This window comes from Toxoplasma gondii, chromosome XII (genome assembly GCF_000006565.2).
Source record: "Toxoplasma gondii ME49 chromosome XII, whole genome shotgun sequence".
Taxonomy (NCBI): Eukaryota; Apicomplexa; class Conoidasida; order Eucoccidiorida; family Sarcocystidae; genus Toxoplasma; species Toxoplasma gondii.
In genome coordinates, this window is record NC_031480.1 from 328,995 (window position 1) to 347,100 (window position 18,106).

The 18,106-nt window shown below is 49.7% G+C and overlaps 2 protein-coding genes across 2 annotated transcripts; one reads left to right on the plus strand and one right to left on the minus strand.

The window, feature by feature from the left end:
• Positions 1-1,118: 1,118 nt before the first annotated feature.
• On the minus strand, positions 1,119-14,426 carry TGME49_299810 (cysteine-tRNA synthetase (CysRS); the record flags this gene model as incomplete). Its single annotated transcript, XM_018782370.1, has 14 exons — positions 1,119-2,190; positions 2,796-2,960; positions 3,464-3,548; positions 4,312-4,562; positions 5,062-5,181; positions 5,860-6,021; positions 6,988-7,183; positions 7,971-8,111; positions 8,528-8,669; positions 9,410-9,540; positions 10,071-10,259; positions 11,028-11,101; positions 11,838-12,029; positions 13,638-14,426. 14 exons carry the CDS (start codon positions 14,424-14,426, stop codon positions 2,131-2,133), a joined length of 2,697 nt encoding a protein of 898 aa, XP_018635210.1. The 3' UTR covers positions 1,119-2,130.
• Positions 14,427-15,910: 1,484 nt separating this feature from the next.
• TGME49_299800 (hypothetical protein) lies at positions 15,911-17,817 on the plus strand. The gene is made up of 2 exons (XM_002371674.2): positions 15,911-16,397; positions 16,624-17,817. The coding sequence occupies exons 1-2, from the start codon at positions 16,275-16,277 to the stop codon at positions 17,455-17,457; spliced, it is 957 nt and encodes a 318-aa protein (XP_002371715.1). The 5' UTR covers positions 15,911-16,274; the 3' UTR covers positions 17,458-17,817.
• Positions 17,818-18,106: the final 289 nt, after the last annotated feature.

Genomic DNA, 18,106 nt, shown 5'->3' on the forward strand with positions numbered 1-18,106 from the left:
CGAGGATTCCCCGTATCTTCGAACAGAAAACCAGGAGACATTTTCAAGCGACCAGCACATGTCGCCGCATGCACATTCCTTTCCTTGCAAGTCCAGCTCGCATGCATCAACAGGAAACAAATGGAGCATGGCTGAAGTAGATATGCATATTCTGAGTGTGGCGGTCTACTAGCGCAGAGACCGTGTGTGTTTCGTGTCAAATTTGATAGCTGGACTCCCGAACGTTCTACGTCATATCACTATATCTCCCTCATTAAGAGTCCATAAAATTCACAGGTGAAGTGAGATTCACCGTCTGAAAAACGAAGTCGCAAGTCCGCGTAGTTTACAGGAAGTAGATAGGCGTTGATCTTAAACGCGAAGACGAACACAGAAATTTTTTGTTCCGATCGCCGACCGTAAAAGGATCCAAAATGTATCTCCACCCATGGCGATGTTTGTATAACAACAGCAGCCGAAAAGCTCACTTATTACGAATGACGGTGAACTTGCGTGCCTAACTGAATATAGTTCAGTCGCAAAGGAGTTTACTGATACCTGTTTATGCCCATACTTGTACAGCACAAGAACCTAAATTGGGAAGTCGTGGCCCACAAAAGTAGAGAAGCTCAGTCTAGACAACGGTAGCGACTCAGAGAGAAATCGATCTGGGAAAGGTCACTTTTCCCCGGCAGGAATGCCCTGTCTGGTACCTGAAGCTACCGCGTTCAGATTCACTTGACTCATCAGACCTTTTTGAGATCGTAAAAATAGTGGCTTACACTCTCGTGGCTACAGGTTGTCGGAGAGAACCCTTGTCACATCACCTGCTTGCTCGATTCGTGGTGGCGACACCTCTCACGGCATTGAGTCGTTGTTTTATGTAGACAGCGGCCTAAGCTGCCATTTTTGAGATCATAACATGTCTTCGGCGTAAGCGTGGAATGTACGCCTTTAAGGATGAGTAAGCTCTCTCGAGAGCAGCCTTTCCAAGAACACAAGTCAGTTCTTTGCACACATTTCATACTGTTTCTGACCAGGGTACTCCATGCGGCAAAATACAATTCGTGAATACAGTGAAAGCTCTTCCGAGGTTCATGGGCGTAGTGGCAAATAAGATTATCGTCTCCTGTGGACGCTGCAGTAAGATTACATTAATACGTATCCGGGGTGAAGTTTGAACGTCGGGGTTCGGTGGAACGCGGAAGCACACACTTTCGGGCACTGAATCCTCAGGTGCCCTTTCTGTTTACCAGGCACTTTACTGCAGCCGGCCTTCTGCTGGCTTCATTTCGCGGCGTTGCACAGCCGATTTCTGCCACGTTTTGTTTGGCGAGTTTCTTGACCAGTCTCGGTCGCAGTGTCAAGCCAAACATGAAACTGAATATCTTTCTCTCACAGTCAAATCCTATATCGTATGTCGAGCACTGGGTTTTCTTCGGGGCACTGTTTACGACACAGACACCAGGAGGCAAAAGCGACAAAGAAGCCAGTGGGCAGGGTTTCCCCCGTGTCTTGGTTTGTCTTCGCCTTTCTGTCTCCGAACCTCCAGAAAAAACTGCGAATCCGCCTGCTGGCTCTCTGTATACTCTGTCGTCCAGTGTCGTCGCGAACAGAAAACATTTGACGCAATTTGCCGTCACAAAGCACGCGAAACCTTAACATCTCGCCGATGCGGCATGTCGACCAGTGTGAAAGAAGCTGTCCACCCTCCATTGCTTCGCTGTCGTCTCGGGTGTCTGTGCTGCTTCTCCGTTTTAAACGCCCAGCGAAAGTCGCTGCATGCTCTCCCACTGTCTCGCCACGTCCGCCTGCACGCGCCCGCAGTGTCATGGGGAAGAGGTGCTCAGTGGCCTTTCCTCCACTTCTATGTGTGTTCCTTTGCATGCGATTGGAGCACTATAAATGTGCAAGCACATGGCTACTTGTGAAAGTCTCTGGATGCTCTGGCGCCGGTCTGCAAAGCAACCCTCGCCTCGCAGACAGCGGGTCCCTGAAAGAGAAACGACGCGTTGCAGTACTTCTCAAGTCGCACATGCAATCCTTTCGAAAAGGGAGCTGGTGAGAGATCTGAGTCTTTCTGACCGCAAATTTCCACTGACTTCTTACTCGACAAACTGTGCATGCAGCCGCTTCCCCTCTCGCCGCCACTCAAGTGTGTCCTTGAGACGCGAGCCACTGCTCGTGGACCCTTTGATGTTTCTCCATTTGCTGAAGACAAAAAAGCGAAAAACGTCCGTAGATCGGCTGTTCGTGTGGCATTAATGGTAGTCACACACACGTACAAAGAAAACCATTCAAAGATCTTAGTAGCTGTCGGAACAGCAATCCGTCTATCAACCGCTGAGACGTTTTTGCAGAAGGTCTTCAGCCGCTGTTCCTCGCGTGTCTGACGTCCTGCGAAAGTGTGAAGTTTCCACTTAGACCTCGCCTGCATTCCAGAACTCCCCCATCTCGGAGCCTTCAACGTGAAGCAGTCACGAGGTTTTTATATAAAACTGTTAGTGTGCTTTGAAAACGTCGTTAGACATTTCGGGCCGTATCCGACGTGAAAGTGAGAATACTGCTTCCCTGTAACGCAGATGCCAGCTGTTACGTTCCTTTCCTGGAATGTCTCGGCTTCTCCACTTATCGTCATGTATCCTTTTCGCTGTCTCTCACGGCGTTCTTCACTCTTCTTTGCTTCACTGCATAGTGAGGAGTACCCTGAAACACTCGCAAAAAATGCGCGAGACATCTGAAGCCAACACTCTCTGACACTCGAAAACCCCCAAGCAACTCACAAGCAGCTCGCGAAAATAACAGCAGTTGCTCACCTTGAGCATCTTCTGTCTCTGCGTCTTTGAGACAGGCTCTCCAGTCTTCAGGGTGAGGGGGACGCCTTGGTCGTCAAAGGTCGCGTAGAGTTCTGCATGCAAAACTCGGAAGTAATCCGCTGCCGGCACCTGCCTTTCTCGTTCCTTCTTTGCTTGCAGTTCCGCCTAGGCATCCGAGAAAACAAAGTCGCAAGAAACAGCAAATACACCCAAGCACATGGCACTATGACAAAGTTTCAAATACGCATGCATGCGGTAACTGGCACCTTTGCACCGGTCACTCCGTCAACTAATCCGCATTCGCCACATCCCATTGTAATACAAAATGTAAATAGAATGCATGCATAAACACAGATACGTGCATAGGGCGACACTGGTATACCTGTATCGACATCGACGTAAATCACAGAAAGATATGCAGAGGTATAAGTGATGTACAAGGATGTCTGCAGGGACCCACCCCAGAACGACATCTTGAGCGATATAGGACTATGTGTCTATGGCTGCACATCTCTGCAGAGAAGATGACACAAATGACGACATTTAAGTCCGAATCATCACGCAAAGAAGCTGCTATTCTGTTCCATTTGTCCGTGGTGAACACAGGCATCGAATGGCGAAGGACCCGGCTGGAAGGTGCACAGTGGCTGAGGAGAAAAGGAGCCTACAGCTGCTCTCTGCTGTTCCTCTCTCTGCACGCGTCGCTTCCGTTCTTCCTCCTCCTTCAGTTCCTTTGCTCGTTGCAGTTCTTCCCTGCAGAGAAGGGAAAGTAGAGAGCGAACCACAGCGCAAACGACGGGTCTACAGACGCGAGGAAAACTGCAGAAACCCGAGAGAGACACGGACGAGCACAGGTCTATAGAAGAGAAGGCACATCTGAAACCTCGTTCCATTCGATATTTCTTCTCTCGCGCCTATTCACCTCTTTCGAAGTGTTGGAAACCGCGCGACCGTGGGAGAGGAAAAAGCGTGGACCTCAATTCATGAGGCAAGTTATTTGCCTCGAGAGGAACCGGTATCTCGGTTTTTCCAGCACAGGGTCGAAACTGAACTTCCAGTGTTCGTGAAAGAGAGTTATCATAATTCGTAACAACGGTTGTGCGCGAACGAGTGCCTGATTGGCGATATTGGATCAAACACTCCTGAGCAATCTGGGACCCCGCAATCTCATCTGCTCCTCTATGTGCGGACGCCCTTTTTCACGAGCCTCCTTTTCTACCTCCCAAAGGAGCAACGCAAAGGTGAGGAGTTTCGTCTAGACCCCAAAACAAAGGAACGCCGGCGAACTCGTGGAGTTTCTTCTCTCCACGAAGTCTCCCAAATCACACGACGCACGGCTGCCCAGGTGTGTCTCAAACGCAGGTGCCCGCTGTCTCGTCCTTCCAGCTAAAACCGCCCATACAGCAGGGGCTCCACAGCCATTTGTAGGTTCGGCGCAACGAGACGACAACGAAGAAGGCGCATGTTTTCGAGTTTAGCACTCTTGGAGTTGTACTTTTTAGCGTTCAGCGTTTACTTGGAGACGCGTTTGAAGACAAAGGTTCCATCTGGTCGGTCCTGCAAAAGAATCCCCAACTCGGGAAGCTTCTTGTCTCTGACGTCGTCGCACGCTTGCAGCAGCGAGCGCATTGTCTCACTCAGAGATGCCAGCAGATCGCCCTTGCCCTCTTCATCAGACGGAGACACTTCGCTCCCCACAGGAGACGCCGCAACTCGCTTCAGGTCTTGGTTCACGACGCGCATGCCATGCGAGGCACTCGTTCTCACCTGAAACCAATTGCGGAAAGCAGAGAAGACGCAGTGTCTCTCGCACATCGATAGCCCTGCCGTGCAGCGTCGAGACGAGCTCTCCCGGAGCTTCACTAGCCAGAATTCTTCGGACCCCTGTGCACGGATCCTACGCGTCACAGATGAAACGCTCGCTCGCGACCGTTGGTCTCTCGCACCTGTCAGAGTAACGATTTTCCGTCTATCTTTCCTGAAAAGACGAGGGATCTTGAAACTACCTTTCCTGACGAGGGGAAGAGCTACAAGTGCGTCTCTTTGAGCGAGCAAAGAGCCGTAATACTGTCCTGGTTTTGCGCATCAGAATAAATAGATAAATGGATAGATAGATAACCGATATAAAAAACGAAGATAAGCACGTACATAGAGGGGAACAGATGGACAGATAGATACAGAGACCTGCATATATACATATATATATCAGGGCAGGGGGAAATAGAAAGGAAGTGATTTGTTTTCCTGATGAAGAACGAAAACCCACGATCTCTCGGAAGGCTCCAAGGCATTGGACTAAGCCATCGACTTCCTCAGCCGCCGCCGATGAGCCCTTAGACTTGACGTAGGCCATGTTGTCTTCGTCGTCTTCCACGACTCCGAAAATCTGAAAAAAACAAAGGGCAGAACGCACAGTCGCGTACAACACAAAAGGCTCTGACGTTGCTCGCGTTGTCGGTCTACTGCATGTTTGTCGGATTCGGAAAAGTCTTTCGAGTTATCTCTACGCTTGGCAATTGCCGAGGTATCTCTCCCTTTCAAAAACGCGTAGCGCTCAGAGGAAACACTCCCCTACTTAACGAAGCATGATCTATTTCACCTTCCTAGTCTCCTTCTTGGGTGGAATCCATACACGAAACTTAGGCCCATCGACACCAGGTAAGACAGATACAAAATTTCTTTTCAAAGGAACGGTTCACCATGATATAGCTGCAGAAGCGCGTTTCCAAAGCACACACATATCTCGATAGCTCGAGGCGAACACAAATATACATATTTACGTATATGCATAGACATACCTAGATTCATAGGTAGATACCTACATACCTAGATACATACTTAGATACACATAAACATACGTACGTACCTACTTACCGACATACACAGAAACAAACCTACAGGCCTACACGCATGTATATACGTCCACCGTAAGGACAAGTAGAGAAAGAGAGAGCGATCTACATGTGTTTCAAGAGAAAGCCGTGATCACAAATGCAGTGTCCCGGCATCTGTCGTTTGCACGGAATGGTCAAGAGTAGCTCTGTTTCGTTGCGTTTTTTTTTACCTTCAGCATGTGGAAGATGTACTTTGCCACTTCCTTGACGAGAGGCGCCTTTACATCCTCGCCAGTCTTTTGATTTAGATAGCTGTTCGCTGCCGACATGAGGTGCTGGAGCGCTACGAGTGCCTCAGGTGTGTTGAAGTTGTCCAAAATTGCCTTATGCACCTGAAGGACGGTGTACGCAGAAAAGGTGGACAGCTCGAAAAACTCCGCGCATCAGATCGCATCGTCCACTTCCAAATTTCGACGAACCCCCCGGTCTGTACTTCTTTCATCAGACGCACCACGTGCACCAATTCCAGCTTCAAACGCCAGCGACGTTTGCTTCGTCGAGATTCAATCGTCGCAGAGCCGAGCAGCGGGGCGAGTCCGGCCCGACGGCAAAAGACTCCCCGAGTCCCGAGGCAAAACACAGGGAAATCCACATTTAGGGGAGAAAGAGGGAAATCCCTAGTTGGAGACAGCTCCAGAGACACCAGCAACATTTGATGTTGAAGACTCTCTGCCTCCCCCACCCGTCGCGACATTTTCTCCGCCTTTTGAAGTGTTCATCGACGATTATTCCTATTTTCATGGATGTATTGACAAACATCCGAATGTCCATCGACGTACCCAAAAACGGCCCTCGTTGAATAAATATGCCTACTCGTATTTTTATGTTTATGCATTCTCTTGCAAACATTTAAATTTCCATCGTTTTACCGACAAGTATCCGTAGCTTCATAGTTTTTACCTTCTGATGGCCGCATTTCCACGCAGTTCTCTCCAAAGGTTCATCCGTACGTGCATGCACACATCCACTGGGTTACATATGCACACCCATGTATTTCTCGACACATTCGACCTATCCGCAAGCACGCGGGGTATGGAAGCACAGAATCATCTGTCCACATTTGACTACGGACAAGCAGCCGTATATCCGCGCACTGCTGCATGCACGGATTCTCCCTCGTGTCCACACACATCGCGCGTTCTTCGGTCTCATTTTCAGTTCTTTCCCTGACGCCTCGTCGGTTTCTTTGTTCTGCAGCATGTTCGCAAACCTGCACAGAGGCCCTGTTGACTTTTTTCTCGAATCTTTGGAGCCAGAAAAAGCTGCTTGTTCGCACAGACGCCTGCTGAAGCACTTGCCTGTTCCTTCGTCGCACGAAGAGTTTCGTTGAGAGCAAAGTCGTCTGACGTCCATTTCTGGGCGTAGTCGGAGACAGGCGTGGCGTCTCGCAGTTTCGCCTTCACTAGAGCAAAGAAATTGTCGAACGCTCTGTCTACGTCGACAGCTTGCTGCATCGTCTCGCCGTCTGGGCTGTAGTTCATGAAGGAGTCCCACCTGGAAAGAAACTCCCGGGGGGCGAGTTCATTCAAAGAAAAAAGCTCCACCAGCTGAGAACGACTCGACGGCTCTCAAACTCGTCAACAACGAAAGAGACGACATGAGAAGTCTGATTCCGACGCATGCAAGAACGCTGCGAGAGAAAATGAATCGAGCACTTCCAGTACGCAGACTCTCAACCGGACAAGGAACGCGTCGTATATCGCCTCAGTCAGCCTTAAAAGAGTCAGCTGGGGACTCAGACGGCAAAGCTGAAATAATGAGCGGTACAGAACCTTCCAAAACGCAGACTCCGAATTGCAATGAACAGTTACACTATTCGCTAAAAACCCAGAACTGCCCGTTCAGGCTAAAGCAGTCACGTTTGTCGAAGTCCTGCAAACACTTTGAAGCGTTTCTGTTTCTCCTGAGCATGTCTTTGAGGATGGAAACACAACGTCGGTGTCTCGTCAGTGGCGTAGAAATGTGGAAAAAAGCACCCAGTTGAAAAAGATGTTCAAAGAAACTGCAATCCAGAGAGCTCCCTGTGCAAGTTGACTCGGCGATCCTTCTCAAGGAATGAAAAGTATTCGATTCGCCTCTGGAGCATGGTGGCAATCACCGAAACGAAACATGCATCTCTCGCAGGACGGTGTACACCGACACTCGCAAGGACCTGCGTGGGATGTCTAGAAGAAGAGAGACTTCCGCAGCACTGTCGTACGGTAAACACGGGAAGAGACACTTGTGTACTAAATTTGTGTTGCAAATATAAATTTGTCAACTGAATATTGAAATTTCTGACCTATTCATCAAGCAGAGGAGGCGAATTTGCCGAGCTGTGAAGCGCGAGAGACACTCCTTGATGGTGATGAAGTTCTTCAGAGACTTGGACATCTTCGCTCCGTGGATATGGAGGTGCCCAGAGTGAAGAAAATAGTTCACCCTGAAAGAAAGCAAAATATTCGAAACCACCTCCCTGCGCCGAGATGCATTTTTCGACGTTCCACCATCTGCTGAGGGGAATAGAAGCGTGAACAAAGATGTATCCACGCTAAAAATGGAGACTTCCTAGAGAGATTTCGTATCTCCCCGTGCACAGGTATCGGCACATGCACATGTATATGCATAGGCAGAGAGAAAAGCAGACACAGAGAGAGATGCAAACGCAGGCATGCTCAAATAAATAGGCAAGCGTGGATATGCACAAATGCATCCACAGAGAGACAAACAGATAAACATACATAGACAGGTGAGCACTGGTAAAAGGATCGACAGACAGGTCGACAGAAGGAGAAGAAGAAAGATAGAAATGTTTGTGCATGAGTAGACTTCACTGTCGCTTTCTTCTCGATTGACTACCATTGAGGGCGATCGTTTGCCGCTTCGGACTGTGCAAGTTCGTTGTCGTGGTGAGGAAAACGAAGGTCGATGCCTCCACTATGGATGTCGAGGGGGAAAGGCAAGATGCTGTCAGCCATCGCAGAACACTCAATGTGCCAGCCTGGAGAGAAAAACAGATCCACAGAAAAAGCAGAGAGCAGAAACACGAAGTGCAGAGACCTTCTGGGAGAACAAAAGAGTCACAGACAGCAACGGCCCCTGACACACACGCAGACACTCGAGACGAGAATTCAAAGTGCACTGCGCGTATGAACTGTCATCCGGAAGGCGATTAAAAAGGTGAAACGGGGCATGCTTTGCTAAGCGCAGAAGACGGTTCGGATCGTGAAAAGGTTTCCGAACACATTTATACTTAAAAAGGCACTTCATGCATCGTGTGGCTCTCGACGCGTCTTTTGCGACTTAAAATCGTGGAAATACATTCCTCAGAACACCCTTGCTCGTGCCAACATCAACTTCGCTGAATATCCCGGAAAACGGACTTCGAACGAAAAAAAAATCGACAAGCTCGACACAACGCACTGACATCTAACGTCCAAAGAAGCTGCTTCTGGGTTTGTCGCTCCTCTCGTTATCTCTCCCTGCGTCTTCGGTTTTCTCCAAAAGCGAGGACGAAACGCTCAACATTGAAATATCTCACCTACATCACCAGCTTCTCTGCATTGAGGGGTCTCGTCTGGATTAACAACACTTCAACTACATCGAGACCTGTGACCTACATGAAGAGCTTTCTGCACTGAGATGATCTATATCATAAAATCATCTACACATAGATTCGTTGTCCAATGTGGTCAAGCTTGACATCTTTGAGCTTCACCGGAGCAACGCTAACCTCCTCACCTGGTCGGCCCTTGCCCCATGGGGAATCCCAGGAAGGCTCTCCCTCTTTCGCCTTCTTCCAGAGAGCAAAGTCGCACGGGTGCCTCTTCTCCGAGGAAGTAAGGCCGAGCTCGCCTTCGCCCTCGAGGACTCTGAACGAAAGACGTGGAAGAAGACAAGACGAAAAGTCTGAGTTTGACAGGACAGAAGGGAAACGAGTTCTCCTTCTCGAGTACGTTATTTTACACATATGCACGCATATATGCACACTTACACATACATACACATATATAGGCATATATATATATATATATATACATACATACATACACACATTGATGCATACGTGCACGCACATAAACATACGTACATACCTACATACATACATTTATATATATATATATATATTAAACGGATGTCGAGAGTTACCTCCTTTCAAGTTCCTCTGTTCACCGGTTTGTCGAGAGAGTTTCATCTAAAAGCCGAGAAAAGAGCTAGTTTTTGCGTGACACGTCGGCGGTTTTCTCGACCATCCTAGGCAGGCTGTTCCACAGGCAAGCTGCATCCTGGGTGGGAGGCGAGGTGCTCTCTTTTTTCTGACCACGTTCTCGGATCGAGGCTCATGCAGACTGACTCTGTCAGGGCCTGCGACTTCCGCTGTCGTTACAGCTGCTGGACGTACCGAGCTTCGTCCGAGACGGAGGTAGGTTCCATCCTCCCGTAAACGTGTTTTTCGTTCTTTCTGAAGGTCTGAGTGTCAAAGTAGACAGAGCCTTGGCTTTCGTAGCCGTAGCCGTTCTTCACGATGCGTTCAATCAAGGCCACTACCTCCGGAATGTATTCGCTGACGCGCGTGACGACCGTGGGCAACCTAAGAAAAGAAGCAGAACAGGCCGCGTCTCCATCGCAAAACGAGTTCCGATGCGGAGACGCGACACAGGTTGCCTCTTCCACTGTGAGACACCACATGGGATTGGTTCACCCAGTCTCGGCCGTAACATGCTTGTTACTTTCGGACAAAGCATCGCGACACTCATCCAGTGTGGTTCAGTGGTCGCGTGGACCTGCAGAGACACTGCGGCGCGATGTAGGGAGGCACATTCCGGTGCAGAAAAAACTCGGCGCTTTCCGTATGACCGCGGTGTTTTCTTTCAAATGAGAAAGGAACGTCCGAAGCTAGATTTCTCAGCTGCGTATTGAAAACCGGTTTGAATGCCTGGATGTACACTTCTTGCGATGGTTAACTATGCCGATTCTGATGGAAGTCGCATGGCACGACTCTCTGTTCCTCTGAGAGAGAGCTCAACAAGACGCAAAGCAGAGACGTCAGCTGAAAGTTCTTTTTTGCGCTCATTCATGTTTGAGTGTCGCCTTCCGCGGCGCATTTCACAATCCAAAGAAAACAGTGACGTCAAAAAGTACTGTCCACGACAGCAGACCGCTATCTGTAGAGCGAAGCGCAGGGGAGATCCTCGCTGCCGAAGCAAAGGCTCAAAATGACAGACAATTCCACGCTCCACGCTCGTTCCACGCACACACCCGCCACTGCACAGCACGGGTCCGTCTACGCTTTTTGCAACACCCCCTCTGCTGTGGACATCGAATAACTGGCCCAAATGTCAAGTGTGTTGTGCCTTACCGAACGTTCAGAGCTGTCATGTCATTGAAGAATTCTTTTTCCCAGTGGCGAGCAAGAGTCAGGAAGTCGACGCCCTGAAGCGAGTCGCCAAACATCCGGGGCAGCGAGAAACTTCCGACACACGTGAAGCAGAGCTCTGGAAAACCATTCGTTTCAAGCAAAACAGTCAGGGTCTTGCCCGCGACTCGGTGCCGGACGAATCGGACTTCAAAAGAAACCTAGACATCCTGAAGCTTTTCCGTGACCAAAGTCCGAAACAGAAAGGAATCTGCGCGACAAACTTCGCTCTGCGATCCCGGAGTCTCCGGCTCGCCTCAATCTCGACTCTCCACGGCACCCATACCCCACTGCATGCACCGAAAAAATCTGTCTGTCGAGACAGCGGCATACATCGAGACTCAGACAAGCACCTGAGGCAGGCGGCTCGGGATTTCTCAACTCTTCTTCGGCTACCGCTCTTTGCATCTGTGAGCTGTATGTAGGCGCGTGCAGGCAACGCCTAAAATACCTTTGCCTATACGTGGCAATACCTCAAACTATACTGACAACACCTCCACCTGTAGGCGACAGAACCTCAAAGGACCCGCGGCAATCGACTGATTAATGCCGGACAGTACGTCTGCGTCGCAGGGAACTGTCCGTGGGGAGGATCTCCCTGGATGCATGTTTTGCATCCTGCTGTGGGTCGCTGGCCCACGACTGCACATAGAAAGGCCTGGTGTGGCGCTTGACGCGCTTTTCTCAGAGGTGCATAGGCAGTGCTGCACAGCCGCTGCAGACGGAAGCCTAGAGAAAGGAACATGTCCGTACCTGTTCAGTGGAGCGTTTGATTATTTTATCGTCGATGTCTGTGATGTTCATGCACATGGTGACGTCGTAGTTCAAGTAGTCACTCATAATGCGGCGAATGACGTCGAAAGTGACGTACGTTCGAGCGTGACCCATGTGACTGGCATCGTAGACAGTTGGACCGCAGCCGTACCAGCAGACGCGGTTGCCTTTCTGAAAGAAGAAAAGAAAAGCGTTTGCGCCGACAAAAACTCGACCGGTGTATCGACCCGACAGGTGCTTGACCCCGGTCAATCTGTACAGAGATACCTCGCAACTTGGAACGAAGAAAAGGAAGTTTCCGCAGAGTGGGACGACTGACGTCCACCAATATAGCAGTGTTTAGGCGTCTGCGGTCCAGCGTTCTTGCAGAGAGACACCGAGTGACTTAGATGCGGAGCCTTGAACTGTAGAGTCACGATTTCATTGACACAATTCGATTTCAATCGAGCAGGAAACAGACAGAAGCATGAACGGCAGCCGGGAGAAAGTGCGAAGGCCTCGGCAATGCAGACGGTTCAACAGCAAAGAGTCTGATGGATGTGGGAAGGGATGAGAGGTGAAGGGACGCCCCGAGACCGGCTTCCAAACACACGCGCGATACCAATGTAGTTCCTGCATTTAACAGGGAGGTCATGAAAAGCGCAAGCGAACCTGGATCCGGCAAACAGTTGATCGAAATTAAAGGTCACCTGTAAGTAATCCACTTGAACGCGATGTACAAGTGGTGCCTATCATTAACATGTAAGGACGAAGGGCAACTGTTACCGCGGTGTCTATTCCTGCAGGGTCGCTAGAACGATTTAAAAGTACAAGGCTGTGGACAAAAAACCATATACCGCCGCACAGTAGGGTGGGCACTCCCATCCAGGTACGGTAGAATTAGGTAGCTCACACTCAGTGGCGGCGACAAAGACACAAGACGGCGGCTTTCAGGCCCCGAGAGTCAAGGAGTCTTTAACACGAAGTAAAAGGGAAGAACGCCCAGACTGAAAAAAAGGAATAGTGTGTTCATCTGTGCATCCAGGTTGACACTCGCCTATATATGTCAGATGCGAACTTCCCTGATAATCATCTCTTTTTCGGAATGAGAAACCGCATTCCGGCAGGAAAAGGGGAATCGAACAGTTGCCACAGCCCAGCGGCACACGCGAAAAGACAAACGCTGAGGACTGTAGCTACCGGAAGAGGAAGAGTCTGAGGCAATACGAGGAAGGAACAGCTGTGGAAGTGTCGAGAAACGGAGCACGCACCAAAGAGACTGCTGTCTAGGAAACGCATGCATCCATTTTTGAAATCTTTTCAATAACTCCCGCAACGCCTTACGATCGCCTCTGGTCGACTAGAGAAATGTTCCTGTGGAAACACTTGTCCTCCTGAAGGATCGTCGTTTTCCCACCTTCAGATATTGAATGAAGCGATGACGTAAAGAATTCCTTATACAGGAATATAAATATATGTCCAAATATATCAAAATCGTACACACACTGGAACGAACCTACACACACAAACTTAGACACAAAAGATGTGCATACAACTAAATACAAATAGATATATATATATACATATATACATATATACATATATATTCACGCACGTGTATATACCTACGAACACATCAACTTAGACACAGGCACAAAAGATGTGCACACGAATAAATGCATATTATATATGTATTTTATATACATATGTGAGATGCAGTGCTTAGTGGGCTTCATGAACGTTACAAAGTTCGTTAAGGTGAAATGTGTGTGTGTGTGTTCCTGTCGGGAGCTGCCGTACCTGGGGAACGAATTCGACTTTTCCACCGGCCATGGAATTGTTCACCATCAATCCCGTGAGGAGCTTTCCCTCCTTTGTTGGCATTTCCCAGTGTTCTCCGACAGCTGGGCCGCAGCATGCAGTGCCGTTCCTTTCTTCGGTCGCCATTTTCAGCGAGGGTTTCTCCGCGAAACTCGGCTGCACTCGCGGGGATAAAGAGCTCCCGTTAGTGTCCCTGAAGTTCCTGGGTTTCCCTGAGGGGGCGGACGCCGAGGAACTGGAGAATCTACGGCTGTCTGAAACGTGGAAGTTGCGCGCAGTGGAACAGTAATTCCGCAGAGAAAGAAAGGCCGAAGAACAGCAGGTATGCGTCGAAAAAAAAGCGCACGACGTGCGATGGAAAAGCGCAAACGGCTTCGCAGGACGCAACGCCCGATTCGAAGCGTTACGCGGAGGGAACCGGAGAAGAAGGGACGAGCCTTGCATGCAGACAAAGGCAGATTTAGGGGCAGAATCCGAGCGCACAAAAGAGTTTTGCGGTGAGAGAAATAAAAAGCTGGACGGAAACCGGGTTCTCGTGGTCCATGTCAGCGGCCTTGAGCGCAACGGTCGACTACACACGAAACGCGCGGCGACGGGAGAACGTAGACTACAGGCTTCGTGTCGGTCACAGTTCGCCACAGCATCGCTTAGAGAAAACGCAGACACGCGGTTCCGTGGGCAGGGAGAGAAAAAAAGGAGAAACAAAGAACAGCCGAGGAAAAGGAAACGCAGGACAGACGATTTCTGGGGGAGCACTGGAGACCGCATATGGAGAAGTCAAGACACCGAGAAGGGAACTGACAGCGGATCTGTTGCGTCGAAGTTTTCAGCGGAGCGACCAGGAGCAGTTGGACGATGAAAAATGTACAAAACCCCTGGAAGATGTGGAAACCAACAAGAAGACCCAACCGGCGATAGGTCACTAGGTTGCAGGAGACAGCTGCTGCCTACAGCTGGAACGCGGCGACATGCATGCAAACTCCGTATTTTCTCCAGTCTGAACCGAGCTCTGAAAAGGGGAAACATTCTCCACATAGGTCTATTACCTGTGAGAACTATGCTTTGCTTGACCGCAGGAAGTTTTAATGATGGGTAGGCGAACGAAGAGCAGGCGTCACGTCCCTCGCGCAAGTATCGTTTCGTCTCAGAGGCGCTCTCGACGTCAGTGTGGCCTACCGTTACTGTCATGAAAAGTGTCCCAAAAAAGAAGGGGTAAGAACGAAGATCACTTTCCTCTGTGCCATATTTCCACGAGACTGAGCGCTGAATTGAGACGAATATGTGTGTAACCCGCTCCGTCGTTTCAGTGTCACACTAGAAAAAGCCGGATCGCCTCGCTGCGTCCTGTTCCTTCTACGCGCTCAGTCAACGGGGATCGTCAGAAAAACCACGTCCTCCTATTCTACACCCTTGCATCCTGCTTGCTTCGACATTTTCTGCTTTGTTGGTGTGTCGCTGGAAGTTTGAGGCATCCAAAACTGTACAGTAAAGTCTGCATAACCGGTGTGGCGCGTGGGTTTGCTTGATGGAAACCATCGTAAGCAGTCGAGGTGTGTGTAGTTTATGAATCAAGCTTGAGGGTTAATGGGCGGGGGTTCTGTGCATGCCAACAAAGGGTCTATATTTACCGGTTTGTGTGTGTATATTAAGGTTACTTTCGTCTTCGGCAGGTATTTCTTGAATGCAAGCGTAATTGGATACCAGAACACAGTCTCCGAGAAACAGCCACAAAAAAGCGAGGCGGCACGTGACGCTATGGTGCCGGCACCCGGTGCACAGATGTGCGATTTTAAGCAAAGGTGGAACGAAATTGAACAATAATGTTGTAGATATCCCGGGTGTTCTCAACTACAAGGTGCAAGCTAGACACAACAGAATCTCGTATTACCACACAGGTCGAACACCCGACGACGAGAGTAGCCCTTTGAATCCAGTGAGCAGATCAGGGTGTGCGTCGAACTATGTAGCACACACAGTGTTGTACCAATTACCACATTTTTTCCCATAATGGTATAGACGCGGTAAATTGGCAGCACGCGTCGGATACTGGGAAAATGGACCACCGCCTTTAGTCAACAATCTGCATGCCAAGCCCAAGCAGACGCTGGGAGAAGACTACTGCAACTCCAGTCCACCTCTGGAAGCACAATTTGTTTTTCCTGGTTTGCCCGTGGCCGCCAGCACTTCCACATCTGACAAGAAGTGAGCTTACCTCTGCCTCCAATAAAGAACAGTCACTGTTCATGCATCAACAGGTTCGTATTCATCTAGAGGTATGAATTTCAAAGCCGGTTGAGAACTGAGATGGCGCGCACAGCTCGCTGAGGTGTACACGCCTGTCTGCTACCCTGCAGTGGTCGGACTTGCATCTGCACTGCGTCTCCACCCGCTATCATTTTCTTAATTTGTTACCAGTGTCGATCCTACGGAGAAAGGCGGGGTATGGGAAAAGCCCGGGCATTGATCATCCGAAGATAAGGAATCCTCATGCGGGCAAAAACGATTTAGCGGTTAGAGTAGCCGCAGCTATCTAGTTGTTCTCTGTGAGGCACCGGCCCCTCCTAATTTTTCTTAAAAGGATTGAGAGTGCTGTCGTGGCTCCAATTCCATGCAAACATGAGTGACAAGCTCTTGATCGTCGACGGCCTCGGCCGTGCCGCAGAATCTCAGTGCAGCCGCCTGGGTAAACTCCTCCGCAAGCTTGGCCTTTCTGGTACCATGGTGGGCCTGCGAGAAACGGTAAGATGAGCAGCATTTGCTGCTGCATTCCCTGCTCTCAGTGCAGCATCGTTGTAACAAGCTGGTCATGTCCGTTTTTGCAGGCAGGTGAATTAACGTAAATGGCACAATATCGTTGGAGTTGAAGTGACGTGTAGCAGTCCCACCGAACACTGCGTGACAGCGAGCTTCCGCGAAGATGCAAACGCCAGCATACCAAATCTTGGACTTGACATGTATGTCGCAGGCCCAAGGAAAGCTGGCGGCTCCGGAATGCAAAGCAAGTCGGCGGATACACATCAGGAGTCGGCAATCTAGATCGGCAGGACCTACCGGGCAGATAGATACAGAACTGGACAAGCGTAGCTTTGGTTGTTTCGGTCCACTACCGTCACGACGGCATCGTCCTGAGGGAATGGCTTCTCCAAGGAGGATTTCAAGCACTTCCTTAGACGCCCAGACGGACTTTGGGGGAAATGATGTCTCTCTATCATTCCCGGACGTGTCCGGTTGTGCTTACGCGATGCACAGAAGCTACCCTACACCTAAAAGTGCCAAAAGAGCTCGGCATTCTCGTCTGAAACACAGGAAGCAGGACGAAGGAGTCATGTCGATCGACGATACTGACTGTTGTCCTACGGTTTCAGATGGAAGCAGTTGTGAGCAGGTACTTTTCCGGGCAGCAAAGAAAACAACAGTTCCCTGGTCATCGCCCTACCGCGCAGAAGGAAACTCACTTTTATCCAGATTTACCGCTTGTCGGTTCCTCTTCAAACCAACCCTAATGAGACATGGTCAAATCCTGAAGCCGGCGCTAGTGAAACGCAGCTGCTCTCGGGGCCGGAGTTGTCCATCGGATAGGCGTCCTGGCTCTGAAGAGTCTGGCGTGAGACGGCAAAAAGCCAAACAGGTTGTTGTTGATGCCTTCGTATATGTTTGCCAGTATTCACCTGAGGATGCGCCCAATGACGTCCGGAGTTCTAAAGTCCAGTGTATGCCCGTTATCCTGCTTAGACGTCCCGCGGCAATAGCGAGGGGAGAAGAGTCGCAGCTTATTCTGGGGGCCACCCCGAATTTGTGATTGATGACTGTGGACACCCCGAGTTATAAGTGAATGAACATTCAAATGGAGACGCGAAATGATTCCCATGTATTCTGTTTTGAACAATTCGTGCGGACCAGAGGGGTGTGTAATGTTTTATCGATATTTTGTCAATTCTATATACTCCACCAAAGGTACATTCATGGGGTTGAGACCAAAGCTGAAGGAATTACAAGCTGTTCATTCTATCCTCCCTATGGAATTGACCGTATTCGTTTGCGAGATGCTTAACTCAAAGATTGGTCACAGGCGTGTTCTTGATCCTGGTTCGCAACTGGTGCAGCTCCAACACGTGCCTGCTGAAACGGACATCTTGGCTGCGAGAGACGCAACCTGTATAGCAAAGAGCTACATCTCTTTATCTTAATTCGTACCCAGCGACATGTGTGTACCCAGGTCATGCACCACCACGTTTTTATAACGTACAAGAAATGTGTGACTACGTAATGAAGTATGTGCCACCGTTAGACGCATCACTATGTGCAGGGGACCAATATTCAGCACACGGGTACTTTTTAGGTCATCTGTGGCAAGAGTTCCTCAATCTCGCGGGGCAGCACGGACCGTAACAGGTTTGCCGGCGGCACTGGAGCGAGCACTCTGTTGCTCGTGTAATGTGGTGCCAATG

Coding starts and splice junctions, on each gene's coding strand:
- TGME49_299800 (XM_002371674.2), top strand. CDS start 16,275: ATGAGTGACAAGCTCTTGATCGTCGACGGCCTCGGCCGTGCCGCAGAA. Junction 16,398..16,623: donor TGGTGGGCCTGCGAGAAACG/GTAAGATGAGCA, acceptor TGTATGTCGCAG/GCCCAAGGAAAGCTGGCGGC.